The 19,696-nt window shown below is 57.1% G+C and overlaps 2 protein-coding genes across 4 annotated transcripts in view; one reads left to right on the top strand and one right to left on the bottom strand.

Annotated features, from left to right (window-relative positions):
* Nucleotides 1–9,820: 9,820 nt before the first annotated feature.
* Nucleotides 9,821–17,452, bottom strand: LOC147582148 (uncharacterized). The gene is made up of 3 exons (XM_086705561.1): nt 17,279–17,452; nt 14,937–15,004; nt 9,821–11,090 (listed from the first exon to the last, which is right to left on the bottom strand). Exons 1-3 carry the CDS (start codon nt 17,435–17,437, stop codon nt 10,154–10,156), a joined length of 1,164 nt encoding a protein of 387 aa, XP_086561687.1. The 5' UTR covers nt 17,438–17,452; the 3' UTR covers nt 9,821–10,153.
* A 195-nt stretch (nt 17,453–17,647) lies between these two features.
* Nucleotides 17,648–19,696, top strand: part of RGS12 (regulator of G protein signaling 12) — a 118,354-nt gene continuing 116,305 nt past the window's right edge. For all 3 annotated transcript variants that reach the window (XM_086705558.1, XM_086705557.1, XM_086705559.1), the window contains exon 1: nt 17,648–17,756. The gene's annotated coding sequence lies outside the window, so the exon portion shown is untranslated. The remainder of the gene's footprint in view (nt 17,757–19,696) is intronic.

The following is a 19,696-nucleotide window of genomic DNA, read 5'->3' as shown; positions in this document are numbered from 1 at the left end:
GGACCTGCCCATCGCCGGCTGGAAAGCTGGTGGCCTCTGTCACGTCGTGGGCACCGTGTGGTCAAAGCCCACCTTGGCAGGCCGACCAAACAGATCGAGGCAGCAGCGTTAGGGGAAATGGCTGGGAATCGTTCACAAGTCTGATTGGTGCTGGCCCTGTCTGGCACTTGGAGCAAAGTCTGCAAAGGGAGAATGAAGGTGGAGGGAGCCCCCGGCCTGCTGCAGGGAGGGTAGGACACCCTGCCATCCAGGGGAGGGCTCCCCGTGCCCCTGCCGCTCAGGCAGCCCCAGGGTCCTCCTGGGGCTCTGCGGAGCGGCCCCCAGAATTACAGCCCTCATTCTAAGGCATGTCCAGCCCTAGAGCTCTGTCACCACCTGCTATCTCTCAAAGCTGCACTGGGCCCCCGAGGGGGGCTGACCTCCAGGGACACAGCCCTGCCCTCAAGGAACCAGCTGGCGACCAGCATGGGAGGGGCTGGATGGCGGGGATGCTGGGCGTGTCAGGAGGCAGTGAGTGCGAGCCTGAGGCCCAGGCCTTCCCTGCACCTCCAGCTTGGCTCTCTGGGGTGCTCGGGAGAGGTCAGGACCCAACAGGGGGACAGGAGCTGGGAGGTGTGCAGGGTGTGATGGCTGATGTCCCGCCCCCGCCCCCACCATGTGTGCATGGCCCCTGAATCGGAGGAGGAGAGAAGCCAAGGCGCCTGGGGCTCCAGGTTAGCTCTGTGCCTGCTGGAGGGTTGAGGGGTGGGGGACGAGACACAGCCAGCCCTGCCCCCTCCCGGGCTCTGTCCTTCTGGAGCTGGGGCTGGGGCTGGGTGCAGCGGCCACGGTCAGTGGTAGCACCTCCCGAGGCCTCGTTCCAGGGGAGGGCAGAGGCGGTGCTGGCCCCCACCTGGGCGGGGGAGCAGTGTGAGGGGTGGGCATCCAGACATCCGCCCCTCCTGTTCCTGCTGCCACCTCACCCCACAAGGGTCTGCCAGCCCCGGACTCGTGTTCCTTAACCCCCAGGGTCACGGTCCGTACCAACCTAGGGTCTAGCCCCTCCTTCTTCCGGGCGCCACAGCTAAGGTCTGGGAGAAGCCTGCCTGCTGCGGGGAGGGGGCGGGGGGCTGGATCACCAGAACCCCTTAACGTTGAAATTCAGACTCCAACTATGTGCCTAACCGCCCCCCCACCCTCGTTTTCAGAAACGCCTTCATCTTTTCCTGTTCAGAGAACTTTCCAGAGACTTTCCAAGTTCTGCTTGGGAACAGCGTGGCTCCCTGGGGTGCCAGCTGGCACTGCCTGCAATTATCCTTAAATTACAGGGACAATTTTAATTTCACAATAATTAGGAATATCAACTGCAGCTCAAGCCTTCGAAACTAATGGAATTTTAATGGGCAGCTGCTTAGGTTACAGCCAAGAATAGTAACGCTGCGCCCAGCCTGGACCCAGGAGCCCCGCGCAGCGCTGGCCTCTGGGAGGAGCGGGGGTGTGGGTGGGGGACAGGCCGCAGCTGAACATTCTGTGGGGCCCGGGGGTGGGGGGAGTGAGATTTGGGGGCCTTGGGACTCATCAGTCCCATGGAGCAGGTCCTGCATCCCAGGCTTTGGAGCCCAAGTTCAGGCGTCTCCCCCTGGAAATGCAGCCTGCCCACAGCCTCCCTGCTTGGATCTGAGATCTCCCCTCCCCAGCTGGAGCCCTCCCACCCCAGGTCCCCACAGCCCGCACCCGCAGAAGGCTTCTTCCGAGCGGGATGGCAGGTCTGGTGTGTCCCCACCGTGCCTGGGGCTGTGCTGGCCTCGCAGAGAGCCAGGGGCTCACGAGGCTTGCCGCCCTCCTGTCTCTCCTCTCAGATGGACAGTCCCGTGTCCGAAAACAGCCCTGTCACACGTTTTGTCCGATTTTCAGCGTGAAGTGGTCGGGGCGGTGAGACACCACGGTGGAAAGTGGACATTGATGGTGCCTTTTGGTGGGTGGAGATTTTGCTTTTGAGAAAATCAAAAGTTCATTTTTCCTCTGTGGCTGGAACTTCCTGTATCCTGAGAAATCCTGACCAAGGGCCAGAGGGTGTTTTCATATCGGATTCTGGAGGATGTGCTTGTGTCTGGGTCTTTGATCCGTCTCAACTTAAGGCTTGTGCACGATGTGAGTTAGGTGTCCAGGGCCGTTGCTTCCCGGTGATTCCCCAGTGACTCCAGCACCATTTGATACAAGTCTTCCCTTTCCCTCGTTGAGCTTTTCCAGAGCTGTCGTCAAAAAGCAGTTCGCTGAGGGGCGCCTGGGGAGCTCAGTCGGTTAAGCGTCTGTCTCTTGATTTCAGCTCAGGTCATGATCTCGCAGTTTCATAGCTTTGAGGCCCGTGTTGGGTCTGTGCACTGACCGCTCGGAGCCTGCTTGGGATTCTCCCTCTCTCCTTCTCTCTGCCCCTCCCACATTCGTGCTCTGTCTCTCTCAAAATGAATAAATAAATACACTTAAAAACAAAGTCACTGGGGACACTGGGGTGGCTCAGTTGGTTAAGTGTCTGACTTCGGCTCAGGTCATGACCTCACAGTTCCTGGGTTTGAGCCCCGCGTCAGCCTTTTTCTATCCTTTTTACTTTCTTCTTTGTTTAAATGTTTATTTATTTATTATTGAGAGAGAGAGACAGAGAATCCCAGGCACGCTCCACACTGTCAGCACAGAACCTGATGTGGGGCTCAAATTCACGAACAGTCAGATCATGACCTGAACCAAAATGGAGAGTCAGAGGCCCAACCGGCTGGGCCACCGAGGTGCCCCTCTAATCTTTTACTTTCAGTATAAATGTGTTTTTCTATTTAAAGTGTGTCTCTGTTAAACAAATTATAGCTGTTTGTTTTAATCCAGCCTGACATACTCTGCCTTTTAAGGAGTGTTTAGCCCATTTATATTTAATATAATAATTGATACAGTTAGGTTAACATCTACTTATCTTGCTAGTTGTTTTCTCCTTGCCTGTTTGCTCTTTTGTTCCTCCTTTCCTGTTTCTTTTGGATTAACTGATTTTAAAATTTAAAAATTTTATCTACTCTGTTGTGTTTTCATCTACAATACCCTTTTGTTATTTTCTAGAGTTTGCTCTGGGGATTCCAATATGGATCCTCGTTTACCTCAAAATACTTTGAAATCCCATCATGCTACTTGGTGTGTAAGGTAAAGACCTTTTAACACATAGTTCCATTTCCTTTGTATCTTCTGTGCTGTTGTTGCATATAATTTACATGTACCTATAAAATAAACCTCAAGGGGGGGTGGGGGGATGGGTGGGTGATGGGTATTGAAGGCACCTGTTGGGATGAGCACTGGGTGCCGTATGGAAACCAATCTGACAATAAAGTTCATAATTAAAATAAAATAAAATAAACCTCAAATACATTGTTTACGTTTTTATTTATTTTGAGAGAGAGCGTGGGGGAGGGGCATAGGGAGAGGGAGAGAGACAATCCCAAGCAGGCTCCACATTGTCAACACGGAGCCCAACATGGGAGTCGAGCTCACAAACTGTGAAATCATGACCTGAGCTGAAATCAAGAGCCAGACGCTTAACCGACTGAGCCACCCACGCCCCCCAGCCTCAAATACGTTGTTATTATTTTTGCTTTAAATGTTCAATTGTCTTTAAAGAAATGAAGAAAATAGAAGTGTCATCTTTCATATTTACAGACATTTACCATTTCTCGTGTTCTTCGTTCCTTTGTGTAGGTCCAAGTTTCCACCTGGCATCATTTCCTTTCAGCCTAAACAACTTCTAGCATTTCTTTACAGCCCGAGTGTACTAGCAATGCATTCGCCAAGCTTTTATCTGTAAATACCTTTATTTTGCCTTTCCTTTTCAAGTGTATTTTCACTGGGTATAGAATTCTCAGTTGACAGTTTTTCTTCCCAGTCCTTTAGAGATGTTGTTCCTTTGTCTTTGGTTCTCCATTGTTTCCCATAAAAACTCAGCCATTTTTATTATTGTGCTAATTAACATATGTAATGTATCTCTCTCCTCTGGATGCTTCAACAATTTGTGCCCAAGTGTGTTTTCTTTGTCTTTATCCTGCTTGGCTTTGTTGAATTTGGGGATCTGTGGGGTTATTTTTTAAATAAAATTTGAGAAAACTCTGGCCACTCTTTCTTCCATACATTTTCGCCACGTTATCTTTCTGGGGCTCCAGTCACATACGTGTCACATTACCTGATGTTATCCTACAGGTCAAGAGTGCTCTTTTTATTTCATTCCATCTTTTCTTCTTCTCTGTAATTTAGTCTGAATTATTCACATTGATCTGTCTTCAAGTTCGCCGGAAGTTTCTTTTGCAGTGACAAGAAGCCTAGCCAGTACATTTTTATTTCAGATACTGTGATATTGTAATTTTCAGTTCTTGAACTTCCTTTGAGATTTTAGAGTTTCCACCTATCTTTCCAGATACCACATCTCTTTATCCATTATATCTATCCTCATCTACAAATTCTTCTACAAATTCGTATTATTCTTTTTGCATTATATGTCTGCTAATTTCAGTTACTGGACATCTAGGGTCTACAGGTTTTGATTGTGTTTTCTCTTCACGTGTCGGATTTCTCTACTTCTTCGCATGTCTTGTAATTTTTTTTATTCCGTTCCAGACACAAATCAACGGTGGAGACTGCTGTGTAATGTTTCGTTTTTATTCCGTTCTTCTTATTTCCCCCAAACGCGAACCATTTCGTCAGTTTGGGTGAGGGACTTACCAGTCAGATTCCTCCAAGAGTCAAGTTGACTCCAGAACTGTGACACAGCTTTAATTGTATTGAGATCACCTGTGTGCACCCCACCCCTCTCCCTCCCTTCCTCTGCAGCCTTTTCCGTATTGTCAGAGTTCGATCTAGGAGTCCCGCTACAGTTTCAGATCCATGTGGTTCATCTTGGATTTAACCCTGGCATGGCCCTGGGATCCCCGCACCGTGAGAATGTGGAAGAGTAAATGGTTTCACTTTGCTCCCCACACTTTCTTATCACTTTCTTTGCAAAATTTGAGTCAGGGTGGGAGAGGGTAGACTTCTGGGGCTGGCTTACCATTCAAGACCGTGTCTTTTCTCTTCACCAGCCCCCCTCCTTTTGCCAGTATGAGAACCAGACTTCTGTTCCAGGCATGGACGTTGCCACCACATTCTATTCTCTAGGAAGAGCTCACCTTTCTCCGGAATTCAGTTCATTAAAATTTCCTTGTGTGTTCTGCCTACTGACCTGACAGAAAAGTACAATAATTTTTTTCCTGGTGTACCCACTGTGCCACGGGAGTGAAAGTGTTTTGCGTCCTGCTCCACCCCAGTGGGGGGAGAAGAGGTCCCGTCTTCTTTTATTTATTACTCTCCGCGCTGAAAGTGCTTAGGCTGGTGGAAAAGACCGACAGACTCGCAAACCATTCTTCTCAGGTGGAGGAAATGCCGCGGATTCTCGTATCCTGAACACAGTTTCCCCATGGTGCCGTTTGTCCTGGCTTTTCTTCCTATTTCTATTTGGGATTGTTTGCAGAGGTTCTCAGAAATTAGCAGAACATTGGTGGCAGCCTCACACGGCAGCCAAGGAGCAAACTGAACATTCACACTCCTCTTCTGTCCCCACACGTGCTGGGTTAGACCGAATGGGAGTGACCTACCTCCGCCGAGCGGTGGCAGCAAGGTGGACATTGGATATGGAAGTTGTGACTCATTTACCTACGAAGAGTCCCTAAATTTTTAAAAATCAAACAACACAATGTTACCGTTACTTAATACTTTATCAAGGGAAGACCGGAATACCAATGCCATCACAGCGGGTAAAGGAATAGGGAAACAAGCCAGAATTTTGGCCGAAAACCCAGAAGCCTTCTCTGTGCCAACTGTGGCACAGAGTCCGAGTGTGTTATCGGGAGACGTGGCTTTGAGGATGCCAGCGGTGATGATACGCTTTGGAATAATTCAAGGATGACATTTGATATTTTCTGCATCTGCCCAAAGATGGAGCATCGTGATGAAACATGTATCATATTTGACCTGATAATCACCCTCAGAAATGCAAAAAGAATGTCAACTAGATGCTGTGAAAACAATTAGATTTAATTTATACAAGACTCAAGCTGCATAGAAAAGTGAACTAGAACATCCTCAGACAGAGAGGAATCATGGTCTTGGGAGGAAAGTGAAACTGATTTCACGTGTGCTCTCTTGCAGCCACTTGGTGTGTGGGTCGCTACTGACAATATTAGGAAAGCTTGCTAAAAAGAAAAGAGCAGGGGCGCCCGGGTGGCTCAGCCGGTTAAGCGTCTGACCTCGGCTCAGGTCCTGATCTCGAGGCTTGTGGGTCCAAGCCCCACATCAGGCTCTGTGCTGACGGCTCAGAGCCTGGAGCCCGCTTCGGATTCTGTGTCTCCCTCTCTCTCTGCCCCTCCCTTGTTCATGCTCTGTCTCTATCTCTCAATAATAAGTAAACGTTAAAAACAAATTAAGCCTTTTTTTAATCGGAGAGAAAATAGCTTTTCTCCACAACAAATAAAAAACTTTAGAAATCCTCCTGCATTAATTTAGCTATTGCTTTAAGGTATGGTGAAAATCTTGCTTTCTTTTTTTTAATTTTAAAGTTTTAAAAAATAATGTGTTTATTTTGAGAGAGAGAGAACCAGGGAGGAGCCGAGACAGAGGAGGGGGGGGGGGGGAGAGAGAGGGAGAGAAAGAGAATCCCAAGCAGGCTCCACGCTATCAGCACAGAGCCTGACACGGGGCTTGAACTCATGAACTGTGAGATCATCACCTGCACCAAAATCGAGTCGGATGTTTAACTGAGCCACCCAGGCACCCTGAAAATCTTGCTGTTATGGTGATTTCTATAATGAAATTAAAGTATCTGGCCCTATTTTCTGTGATAACGTTTCATATGCAACCCCATCGCAATGTTTGAACATAATACATGAAATCTGTGATTCTTTTCCCACTATAAATATTTGCTCTAAGAATTTTATGGATGGCCCTGGTGGCTTCTGCCTCCGCGGAAGAAAGTTTCACCAAATTGAAAATACAACACAAATTATGTGGAAATCTGGATCATAACAAGCTAATTATAGATTTTGCAGAAACGAACACAAGAAAAGGTACTTTCTGGAATAAGTGTGTAAGCAGTTACGAATTTTGTGTGTCTGTTATTACCCATCTGGTCACAGTTGACCATTAACGGTCTCTAGACATAAGCAACAAAACGGTTTTGGGATTCTGCTGTCGTGTGGTCACCTCCAAAGCATAGCTTTAGAAGACATACAGATGGCCAGTCAGTGCACCAAAAGGTGCTCAACCCCGTTAACCATCAGGGAAACGCAAATCAAAACCACAATGATATGCCGCCTCACACCTGGAAGGATGGATCCTTTCGAAAAAACCCGGAAAATAACACGTGTTGGCGAGGATGTGGGGAAACTGGGAGCCTGTGCACTACGGTGGGAACGTAAACTGGTGCAGCCACTGCGGAAAACAGCGTGGAGCCTTCTTAGAAAATTCAACACAGAGCTACCGGATGCTCCAGGAATGCCACGTCCGGGTGTGTCCACAAAGGAGTGGGAGCAGGGACCAGAGCGGATGCGGATGCACCTGTATTCGCGGCATCACCGTTCGCGATGGTGACAGTGTGGAAGGTACCCAGTGTCCGCGGACCGATGGACGGATAGACACACCGTGGGCCGGCCACACAACGGAACGATACTCAGCCTTAAAAAAGGAAAGAAATCCTGCCGCCTGCCACCACACAGATGAATCTTGAGCACACGTTAGGATCGGTGAATTAGGACAGACACCGAGGGACAAACGCTGGGTGGCCCGCTCACAGGAGGCCTCCCGCAGGGAAGCGGCAGAGACAGGAAGCGGATGGGGGCGCCAGGGGCGGGAGGGGCAGGGAGTCGGTGTTCGTGGGGTGGGAGGTCCAGTTGTGCGGGACGAAGGGTTGCGGGATGGAGGGTGGGCTCGGCTGTGTGTTACGAATGTGCTTAATGCCACTGGACTGGACATTTAACAGTGGTTAAGACAGCAGATTTCGTGTGTCTGTTTTATCACGTTAAACAAAATGGGGGAAAAGACCTCATCGCTTTACCTCTGCTTTGCAGTTTTGTTGTTTTATAGGAATTTTTGTCTGGGCGATATTTTACTGGAAACTTTCTTCAGCTTGGGACCAGACCTAGGAGGAGCGGCGGGGTGGGGGGGGGGGTCTCCTGGGAGGAGCTGTGGGTGGCTGGGTGGGTGGATTCTGAGCGAGGGAGCAGCAGTGCCCTCGCCACGAGGCCTCACCCCTCCTGTGGCACTGGCCCCAGCGTCGCCCTGCTGCCCGGGGGGCAGACCCTTGGAACCCCAACTGTCACAGCGGGACTGAAGGGGGTGACGTAGTGTCTGAGGTCTTCCCTCGGGAGCACGTGCGGCTGGGGCAGGGCTTGGTAGAGTTCTCTGTTCTCTCAGGAGGAGGAAGGGGGCTTTCCTGCCACAGAGACCGTGTGTTCCCGTCTGGGAACTGTCGTCAGGGCATTGCCCCTTCCAGGCCTGCTGTCAGCACTCAGGCAGCCGCGTCGGTGGCACGCTGGGGCAGTGTTACCGAGGGCAGGAGAACTGGGGGTGAGGAGGAGGTTCCGGCTTCCTTCAAGTGTGGAGGGCGGGCGTCCTGCTTGCGCGTCAGGTGCCCGGAGGTGGGGGGACCTGGGGCTGGGGGGTTCCGAGGATGCAGGAGTTCCCACGCCAAAACCCAGCAAGGCCCAGGCACTGGGACAGTTGGTCCCCGCGGAAGGGAAAGGTCACACTTTCACCCCAGTAACTCCCAAACCCTCCTCGCCCTCTGCAGCGAGTGACAGGGCGGGGTGGCGGGGGGGGGGTGGGGGACCGCCTCCTGCTACGGTTGGCTGGGGGGGCCTGGCTCTTCTGGCCTGCGGGACGGCGGGGTGTTGGGGACACATTGCTCCTTTTCACCATTTAATATTGGGGTCATACTGGTCCTGCCCGGTTTCTGAGACCGGCTGACCAGGGGAGTGCCCCCAGGTTCCCCACGCTGTACCCCAGATGTCACCATAGAAAGTGCAGGAAGCACGTGGGAAGGGCCCCCTCAGCTCCGCTCGGTCAGCCACTGGGGTGGGTGTGGGGGCTCCTTCCTCCTTCTGCACTGTCTCTGTCTCTGGTGCTGCCGCCAGAGTCCCTGAGCCCCGATGCCACCCTGTCAATCTCTGTGCCCCCGAGGTGGGAGGGAGGCCTGACCCTCCAGAGGCCAGTGTCTCCCGCTCAGGCCCTCCGGTGCTCGCCCACCCACCCCAGACTCGACGCTCCGTGGGTCCCAGGCGGAGAAGGACACACACGAGACCGGGTGGCCCCTCTAACAGCTCCAGCAGCCCTCCTCCGCCCACACGGCTCGGCTGGGCTACTCCTCTGGGGACACCGCAGGCCTGCGGTGGGTCCGCAGCATTCAGAGCCAGCTCAGGGGGGCAAGAGGGGCCGCAGGGAGGGCTGGAGGCCAGGTTGGGGTGCCACACTCTCAAGGACACTTGAGGGCAGGGCTACGTCCACGGCCGCCACCTGTCTCCTGGGCTCAGTCTCCACACCTGTAAATGGGCACGTGCGGGCTGAGGATGGGGAGGCCGGGGAGGCCTGCAATGTACTCACTGTCGCTTTCCTATTTTGAGATGATGCTTTCTGATTTATTTCACGTTCATTTTCCGAGGAAGGGAGACACTCTCCTAAGCTACATCTCCCCCAAATAGGAAGAGACATTTCAAAGTCGAGTCTGTACAAGAGGGCGATGTTCACACCACGCGGGGGACCCCCTTTCCTGCTTTGTGGACTTGCCCAAGGCTGGCCTGCCTGTGGGGCCTCCCTGTCCCTGGCCACCAGCGCGATCCTCCCTGGAGCCCCAGGAAGAATCAAGTACGTTTCATGCAGGAACAATGTGCTCTGGTTAATTAGTGTATGTTCTGTTCGGTAACGATGTGGTCTATCTAATTACTGCGTGTTCTATTTGGTAACAATATCCCTAATTAATACAAGTTCTATTTAGTAGCCATGTACTCTATTTAATTAATTTCATGTGTTCTGGGTAAAAACATTATGCTTCGTTTGACGTATTTCCCCTGTGCACTGACCGTAATGAATTCCAAAACACAGAGGTGCAGCCGGTCAGTTTTGTGGATGTTCAGGGAAGGGGTGGCTTTCCCCCAGGAAGGTCAGGGAGGGCCTCAGGAGGGGGCCTGGAGCCGGAGCATTTCAGGTGGGGGCGGGTGTGAGTCGAGCTGGGTTGGGGGCCCCGAGACCCGCGTCCATCTCCCTGGTGACCCCTCATCTGCCCAAACCCTCTGGGTTCCACATGGGTCTGTCCTTCTCTGGTCGTGCCCGCCCCCTTGGTTCTTGTTTTGGGGTCCGCACCCCTCCCTGGCCCACACCGCTGACCGCAGGCCCGCAGATTCACTGTCCCCATTCCGTGCATGACTGCCACTGCCCTTTGTTGTCCCCTCCTCCACACGGCCAAGGGCTCTTCTGGAACAGATCTGCCCAGCCTCCTGGGTGTGGTTCCCGAAGTGGCCCTGCTGGGCCACCACACCTGTACTTCCTGGAGCCTCCTCTCTCCTGCCCTGGACATTGTGTCCCCAAGCCTAGCATGTGCCCAGTGCGGGGGGCAATCAGAGGTGCACCCTGCCGATGGCCAGCTGTGGTCCTTTCTATCCAGGAGCTCCGGGGTGGGGGCCGTGGGACAGACGCGAACTTGACTCCCGTGCAGCGTGACAGGATGGAGACAGGTGTGTGTGTGGGCCTCGTCTCCCCCCGGGCAGCGTGTGTGGGGTGAGTTGACCCCTGGCAGGTGGGGAAGAAGCCCCCGGGGCGGCTCGCCAGCAGGCCCACTGAGGACACGAAAGCGGGAGGAGCACAGGCTGGGGAGGGGGAGGGCACCCCGGCCCAGGCTGAGTCCGTCCACTAGACACTTGCCCGCAAGCACCCGGTCCGGCCTCGTCTCTCCTGGCACCGAGGGCTTTCGGCTGTGAGGCCCCCACGTCCCGTCTCGTGACTTCTTGGAAGGCACACGGGGCCAGTTGAGCACGATCGGCTTTCCTCCTGCAGGAGACGAGGCCGTGGGACTGTGAACAGGACCAGGCAATGTGTGCGGCCGGCCTCGGGCGGTGGCCCAGGGCTCGAGGGGAGGGGCCGAGTCAGGCTTTGGGATCAAATCCCAGCCCCGTCACCCAGTCCTGACTTGCCACCGCCCCTGCTCCAGCCTCAGTCTCCACCTGCAGAATGGGTTCAGGGGGTGGGTGCAGGGGAGCGGGGGGAACAGGTGTCAGGGGCAGGGTGGGAGCCAGGGAAGCTGACCTGGTGACGTCCACACCAGAGGTGTGTGTCTGAGGGAGGGGCTCATGTGGCCAGGCCTTTCTAGGTCAAGGACAGAATACCCCCCCGGGAGCTGGGGCAACCGGGCTGCATGGAGTGCTGGGAGGACCAGCAGAGACCACACTGACCGGACGTACAGAAGGATGGGGTGGGCAGGGCAGGACAGTGAGGGGGGCAGTGAGGGGATAGTGAGGGAGGACAGTGATGGGGACAGTGAGGGGGGCAGTGAGGGAGGACAGTGAGGGGGCAGTGAGGGGGACAGTGAAGGGACAGTGAGGTCACAGTGTGAGACAGTGAGGGGACCGTGTGGGACAGTGAAGGGACAGTGAGGGGGACAGTGAGGGGGACAGTGAAGGGACAGTGAGGGGGCAGTGAGGGGGACAGTGAGGGAGGACAGTGAGGGGGCAGTGAGGGGGACAGTGAAGGGACAGTGAGGTCACAGTGTGAGACAGTGAGGGGACCGTGTGGGACAGTGAGGGGGCAGTGAGGGGGACAGTGAGGGGGACAGTGAAGGGACAGTGAGGGGGCAGTGAGGGGGACAGTGATGGGGGACAGTGGCGGGAGATAGTGGGGGGACAGTGAAGGGACAGTGAGGGAGGACAGTGATGGGGGACAGTGGCGGGAGATAGTGGGGGGGACAGTGAGGGGACAGTGAGGTCACAGTGTGAGACAGTGAGGGGACCGTGTGGGACAGTGAGGGGGCAGTGAGGGAGGACAGTGATGGGGGACAGTGGCAGGAGATAGTGGGGGGGACAGTGAGGGGACAGTGCGGGGACAGTGGGAGAAGGCAATGGGGTTTCCAGCTAGTCCTTCCTGCTCTCAGAGCAGGTGAGGTAGATGTGCCCACCTGGCTCCAGATGGGTGACCCAGAGCGCCACATCCTCTCCTCTGAGTTGACCCAGCGCTGCCTGCATCCCAGGGGACAGTAAGGAAGGTGAGCGAGGTGCAGGCCGGTGGGGGGGCGGGGGCGCTGCTGGCAGGAGACCACGCTGGCAGCTCACCCCCCACCCCCCAGGTAGCAAGTCCCACCGCAGGGAGGAGCTGACCAGTGGGGAGGGGGCAGGCACCCTGCCCCCAGGGGGAGCCACCCACGGGCCTGGCCAGGAACAAGCCTCAGGCCTCCTCTCCGGAGTCCATGCCTGCTGGGGGTGGTGGGGAGCGGGGGAGGGATGGGGCGTGTCCCCAGAGACCACAGGCTGCGGGCAGTCACGCTCACTGGTGAGCTGCCTGGTGGCCAGCCGGGGAAGGGGGATCAGCACTCAGCCCCTAGAACCCCCCCACCCCACCGCCCCACGGTGTCCCGACTCCCCCGTACTCACTGGCAGGTGAGTTCCAGGAGCACAGCGAACCCCGCACTGGTGGCCTTGGGGCCTCCTCCCCCGGTGACATTGACCATCAGTGTGAGGGTGTGAGCGAGCTCTGGGCCTGCCCAGCTGGGGGTGGGAGGGCTCTGTGCCTCCTTCCCTAGGTCAGTGCTCTTAGTGACTGAGAAGCTGCTTTGTGCAGGAAAGCCCCCCTTTTTAATGACAAGGGAAATTGGAAAACGTCTGCACAGAGCAGGGAGCAGGCGTAGAATGTGACACACACAGCCACCGTGTCCCCGCGAGGACCACGGATCGCATCGCCGTCCTTTGGGGTGTGGCTCGGCTTCTGCTGGATGGCTTTGCATCTGAGGGGGCAGCCGTGGGGTCCCAGGACCCACAGGGCCGGGGACTGCTTGGGGGGGGTCCCGCCAGCTGCCGGGTAGCATCTGTACGATTTTACATTTAGGGGCGAGGGGGACATCCACGGGGGCTGCGGACCCACTGGTGCATGTGCTACGGACTGGGCCCCTCCATGCCAGCCCGGCTCTAACCTCAGGGCAGGACGGGGTTTGGGGTGGCCTGGAGCCAGTGTCTGCTTAAACCCTGAAAGGGACAGTTCTCATAAAGTCCGGGCAGCCCTCTTTTGGGGACAGAGCGACCCTGGAGGCGGGAGACACGTCTACCGTAGAGACCCGCATTGGCGTGAGGGGTCCTCCCGCCGAGGGGTCCCGCCTCCCCTCAGGCCGGGTCTGGGCCCCGGAACAGAACGGAAATGGCCGTGGCTCTCCACGGGGCGGGGGGGGGGGGGGGGGAGCACCGCAGCCTCCTGCCCACCAGCTCTCCTCTTCTGCCATCGTGGGAGCCAACCAGCCTCTAGCGCCCACTTGCCACAGAGCCCCGTGGTCCAGCCCCCGCCCGGCTGCTCACTCAGGCGCCCCCCACGTCCCCCCTTGCGCCCCCGGGGCCTCAGCGCGCAGAAGGCAGCCGCCACCACAGCCTGTGGGCGGGCGCTCCTCAGAGGACATTTCTGAGGCTGGGTGACCAGATGCTTTATCGCCCCAAACGGACTCCTAGAGAGAAAGGGGGAGCTATTTATAAGCCTGCTTCGGATCCTCTGTCCCCCCTCCTCTCTCTGCTCCTCCTCTGCATTATCTCTTTCTCTCTCTCAAAAATAAACTAAACTTCAAAAAAAACAGGGGCGAGGCCCCTGGATGGCTCAGTCGGTTGAGTGTCCGACTTTGGCTCAGGTCATGCTCTCACGTTTCGTGGGTTCAAGCCCCACGTTGGGCTCTGTGCTGACAACTGGGAGCCTGGAGCCCGCTTCGGATTCTGTGCCTCCCTCTCTCTCTGCCCCTCCTCTGCTTGTGCTCTCTCTCTGTCTCAAAAACAAACATTAAAAAAAATTTTTAAAAATAGGGGCGGCTGGGTGGCTCAGTCGGTTGAGTGTCTGACTCAGTTTCGGCTCAGGTCATGATATAGTTCGTGGGGTCGAGGCCTACGTTGATCTCTGTGCTGATGGCGTGGAGTCGGCTTGGGGTTCTCGGTCTTTCTCTCTCTCTCTGCCCCTCCCCCTGCTCCTCTACTCTCTCTCAGAAATAGATAAAAACAAACATTAAAAAAAGAAAACACAGATAAAGAATGAAGACCACGGGTGTGTGCCAGGCAGAGCCGTAGGGGTGCCTGTGATGAACTCAAAGTCAGCTTCACTGGATCCTGGGGCCCCCAGACACGGGCCAAACGTCACTTCCGGCGTGTCAGGCGGGCGTCAGTCTTCACAGGGAGTGGGAACAGTGTCCCAGGGCCACGACCAGACATTCTTGTTTTTTTCTGTTTTTGTAAAGCTTATTTATTTCTTTTGAGAGAGAGCACAGTGGGGGAGGAACAGGCAGAGATGGAGAGAGCCTGACGTGGGGCTCGAACTCATGAACTGTGAGATCATGACCTGATCTGAAATTAAGAGTCAGACGCTCAACCCACTGAGCCACCCAGGCACCCCTGGCCGGAGGCTCTTGTAAAGCACCTGACTGGTAGAGGGAACTTAATCGATAAGACCTGTCTTCTCAAATAGAGACTCAGTTTCCCTTTCCACCGCTTCTCAGCATGACATTCCCCCACTTCCAGGGGTCCTGAGTGCCCCGAAGGGATGGGCCAGCACGGAAGCAGCTCCCCCGCCCCACCCCTGCTGCATCAGCACCCTCCCTTCTCCCAGGCGTGCTGCCTGCCTGCGTGGACCCGGCACACACGTGCGGAGAAGCAAGACGAAGGCAATGAGAGACCTGCTGCACCACCCACCTCCCAGGGCGGCTCTCCACTCCTCCTCCCTGCTCCGGAAGCCTCCACTGGTGGGACTCAGCAGGAGCCTAGAAGGCGAGAAAGCCGGAGGAGGGTGAGGGTGGGGCTTATTTCCCAGCTTTCTCTGTGTGGAGCCATTCCCCTGGGTCCTGTCTGGCCGCTCCGTCTCTCCCTGTCTCTCTGGGTTGTCCCCACGCTCCCTCAGCCCTGGAGGCGGCACCTGTTCCCTCCACACTGTGGGTCCTGGCTCCGCACTCACTCTCTGCCTTTCGTACCAACTGGGGCTTTGTTAGACTCTTCTCAAATTTCCTCCTGGGACCGAAACAAATAATACAAGGCCTAATGAGGAGGAGATCCCAACCAGGAAAACGCGGTGGGGAGGCATGGGGAGGGGAGACAAGTATTTCTGAAGCCACACAAAACAGGTGATACATTCAGAAGAGAGGGAGACGGGAGAAGGGCGGCGCTGCACAGGGTCCAGGACACAAGCGCGTGGAGGATGGACAGGCAGTGAGTGGCCTGTTTCAAAGGGAAACAAGGCACAAGAGGAGGAGTCAAGGGCAAGCCGGAAGGAGCAGGGGCCCCAGCGCTGGCGAAAGGAAATGAGAGGATGAAAAAGGGACCCTGGCTTAAGCCGGCAGCTGAGACACAGCTGAGACAAGGCAGGGAGGACAGAATCTCAGGAGGCAGGAGGGATACGTGATACGACCGGAAGGGGCCGAGGCCTGTGACGGGGCGGGACACTGCCCATCTGCTCTCCTGCACCTGTCCCTGGACATACAGCAGAGGCAGGCTTGGGTGCTCGTCTCAGTCCACCTGGGTTGCTATGACAAAAATACTACAGACTGGTGAGGGGGACACGTATCAACAACAGAGCTCCTGAGGCTGGAAGTCCAAGATCAAGGCAACGGCAGATTGAGTGTCTGGTGAGAGCTTCACCGGTCCATAGCCAGCCGGTGGCGAAGGACGAGGGAGCTCACCGGAGTCTCTTTCGTAAGGCACGAATCCCATTTGTGGGGGCTCCACCCTCATGACCCAATCACCTCCCAGAGGCCTCATCCCCAACACCACTGCACTGGGGGCGAGGCCGCAACATGAGTTCCCCGGGTACACAGGCCACGGCAGTGCTGCTGTGGAGACAGTGGACCCCCAGCGTCTCAGAGCTCCCCATTTCTGGCCCCGTGGCAGCTCTCCTGGTGGCCCACCCGCGTCCACCATGCCGGCTCCACATTCTTGCTATCGTTTTGGGAGCTCTGCAGGGAATATGAAACGTGGCTTAGTTCTCCGATTTTTCCATTCAACAGAGGACCGGAGGCGTGATGGCTAGTGTATTTGTCGTGATGATTTAATACACAACCCAGCAGGCTTCGGCCATGTCTGAGAGCTGGCTGTGTAATTGAAAGCCAGGACCCAACTAGTCAGGAATCCTGCACTTGATTTTTTTCCCCCACTTAGAGTGTAGGGCAAATGCCCAGGGGACTGTTTCCCCAAAGTACCCTAGCTGGTCATTATGACTACAGAGAAACTAATTTCCAAAGAAACAGTGATTGCTGAGGAAGAAGACAATAGGAGGCAGGGGAGCGGTAACCCTGGAGGGTCTCCTGGGTGACTCAGGCAGGAGGGGAGGGTTGGAGCAGTGCCCCTGGGGACTTCCAGGGCAACCGGGCAAAGCCTGCCTGGCTCTCGCACCTGTGGGAAGGACTAGGGGATGATTGTGCTCCTGGGGGGACAACACACTTCTCATCTGCTCCCCTCCCTTATTTCCAGGTGGAATTCAGTCTAGATGCACATCAAGGTCCTCTGGAGAGGGTGCGGGATCCCAGACTCTGGGCGGGGTCATGGAGGAAGCGTCCAGTCGCCTTCAGGGACCGGGCTGGAGAGGAATCGGGGCCAGAGTGGGGGGTCTCGCGAGGGGTGCCCAGGCGGGGGCGCAGTTGGGAACCCGGGCTGGCGGGGGTGGATGGGGGCCCAGGAGGCAAGAAGGGACCCTGAGGGGGGAACTCGGGAGTCGGGAGAGGACCCGGGTGGTGGTGGGTCAGGAGGGAACCCAGGCTGGGGGGGGGGGGGGGCGGATACGGTGCCCGGGGGACGCGAGGCAACCCGGGCTGGGAGGGGGGGAGTCGGGAGGAGACCCGGGGCAGGGACGCGAGAGGAGACTCGAGCTGGGAGGAACCGGGGCGGGGGAGACGGCAAGGGACTCGGGTGGGCGGATCGGGAGGGGACTCCTGGCGGGGGCGCAGGAGGGGCCGAGGAGATGGGAGGAGACCTGGGCAGGTGTGTAAGATGGAGCCCGGGGCGGAGGCGCAGGAAAAGCCCCAGAATGGGAGGGGATCGGGGCTTACAGAAAAGAGAGGACTGGGCGGGGTATCTGGAAAGATTCCACCGCCGGAGTCTCCGTCCACCTCCGCGCGGGCAGCGGAAGTCTTGTCCCGGGTCCGGAGACTCCGCCCCCCCATATCCGCCGCGCAGGCCCCGCCTCCGGCTGAGGCCCCGCCCCTCATTTCTTTCTACCCTCGTCCCCTGGAAGCCTGGCCGCGCGCCCAGTCTCTCACCCCTGTAGACTCCGCCCCCGTGGGCCCGCCCCGCCCCCTGCGGCTCCGCCCCGTCACCGAGGCCCCGCCCCACAGGCCAAGCATTCTGGCTCGGTCTTGGACCCGCCCACGTCCTTAGAGACCACGCCTTCCACCCGCCCCGCCCCCGCGCAGACCACGCCCCCTCCCCCCACCCCCCAGGGCTCCCGCCCCCCGGGCGGGCGGCGGCAGCGGAGCGACCGTTGCGCGCGCGGGCGGAGCGGATCGCGGCCGGCGGAGCGAGCGGCCGGTAGGTTGCGGGCCGGGCGCTGGGTCGCCCCGCCTCCGTTTCTTTCTTCTCTGGGCGCGCGCTCGCGTTCTCCACGGCCCGGCCGCCGGCCCCGCCCAGCGAGGCCGAGGGTCGAGGGGGCCTGGGGGCCGCCGGCGTCCCGCTCGTCTGGGTTCCCGCGTCCCCGGGCCGCCCGGCCGCCCACCGCTCTCCTTTTGTTCCTGGGCCCTCCGCCGAGGACTTTGTCGTGGGCCCGGCGCGGGCGGACCCCGCCGGGGTCTGGGTTGTGGGGTCTCCAAGGGGCCGACCGGTCCTTGGCAGGACCCGAGGGTCCCGGTCCGGGGTCGGGGTGGGGGGCGGCGGATGGGCCGAGAACCCGGGCCCGCCGTGCCCACCGCGCTCGCCCAGACCTGGGCCGGAGCCCGGGGGCCCGTGTCTGCGTCCGGTCTGGAGTTTCCTGGTCGCCCCCAGCAGGCGGCCGCATTGTTTGGGTCGAGGTGTCTCCAGGGACCCTAACTCCAGCGATTAACTGTGGCAACGTCAGTGCAGCGGCCGGGCGGGTTTCCCGGTTGTGGGGTGTAGACAGAGCGGCCCAGAGTTGTGGGGTGTAGACAGAGAGTGGTCCAGAGTTGTGGGGTGTAGACAGAGAGCGGTCCAGAGTTGTGGGGTGTAGAGAGAGAGTGGTCCAGAGTTGTGGGGTGTGGACAGAGCGGCCCAGAGTTGTGGGGTGTGGAGAGAGTGGCCCAGAGTTGTGAGGTGTAGACAGAGCGGCCCAGAGTTGTGGGGTATAGATAGAGCGGTCCAGAGTTGTGGGGTGTAGACAGAGAGCGGTCCAGAGTTGTGGGGTATAGACAGAGAGTGCTCCAGAGTTGTAGGGTGCAGACAGAGCGGCCCAGAGTTGTGCGGTATAGACAGAGTCATCCAGAGTTGTGGGGTGTGGACAGAGTGGCCCAGAGTTGTGGGGTGTAGAGAGAGAGTGGCCCAGAGTTGTGGGGTGTGGACAGAGTGGCCCAGAGTTGTGGGATATAGACAGAGTGGCCCAGAGTTGTGGGGTGTGGACAGAGTGGCCCAGAGTTGTGGGGTGTAGACAGAGTGGCCCAGAGTTGTGGGGTGTGGACAGAGCAGCCCAGAGTTGTGGGGTGTAGAGAGAGAGTGGCCCAGAGTTGTGGGGTGGCCCAGAGTTGTGGGGTGCAGACAGAGAGCGGCCCAGAGTTGTAGGGTGTAGAGAGAGAGTGGCCCAGAGTTGTGGGGTGTGGACAGAGTGGCCCAGAGTTGTGGGATATAGACAGAGTGGCCCAGAGTTGTGGGGTGTGGACAGAGTGGCCCAGAGTTGTGGGGTGTAGACAGAGTGGCCCAGAGTTGTGGGGTGTGGACAGAGCAGCCCAGAGTTGTGGGGTGTAGAGAGAGAGTGGCCCAGAGTTGTGGGGTGGCCCAGAGTTGTGGGGTGTAGACAGAGAGCGGCCCAGAGTTGTGGGGTGTAGAGAGAGAGTGGCCCAGAGTTGTGGGGTGTGGACAGAGTGGCCCAGAGTTGTGGGGTGTTGACAGAGCGGCCCAGAGTTGTGGGGTATAGACAGAGAGTCGTCCAGAGTTGTGGGGTGTGGACAGAGTGATCCAGAGTTGTGGGGTGTAGACAGAGTGGCCCAGAGTTGTGGGGTGCAGAGAGCGGCCCAGAGTTGTGGGGTGTAGAGACAGAGTGCCCCAGAGTTGTGGGGTGTAGACAGCGGTCCAGAGTTGTGGGGTATAGACAGAGCGGCCCAGAGTTGTGGGGTATACACAGAGAGTGGTCCAGAGTTGTGGGGTATAGACAGAGTGGTCCAGAGTTGTGGGATATAGACAGAGTGGCCCAGAGTTGTGGGGTATAGACAGAGAGTGGTCCAGAGTTGTGGGGTGTGGGCAGAGTGGTCCAGAGTTGTGGGGTGTAGACAGAGTGGCCCAGAGTTGTGGGGTGTAGACAGAGTGGC

The sequence above is a fragment of the Puma concolor genome, chromosome B1, assembly GCF_028749965.1.
Source record: "Puma concolor isolate L17-30 chromosome B1, mPumCon1.1.hap2, whole genome shotgun sequence".
In the NCBI taxonomy this organism is placed as follows: domain Eukaryota; kingdom Metazoa; phylum Chordata; class Mammalia; order Carnivora; family Felidae; genus Puma; species Puma concolor.
Note: the sequence above shows the minus strand (reverse complement) of the source record. Positions and strands in the feature narration are given on the sequence as shown.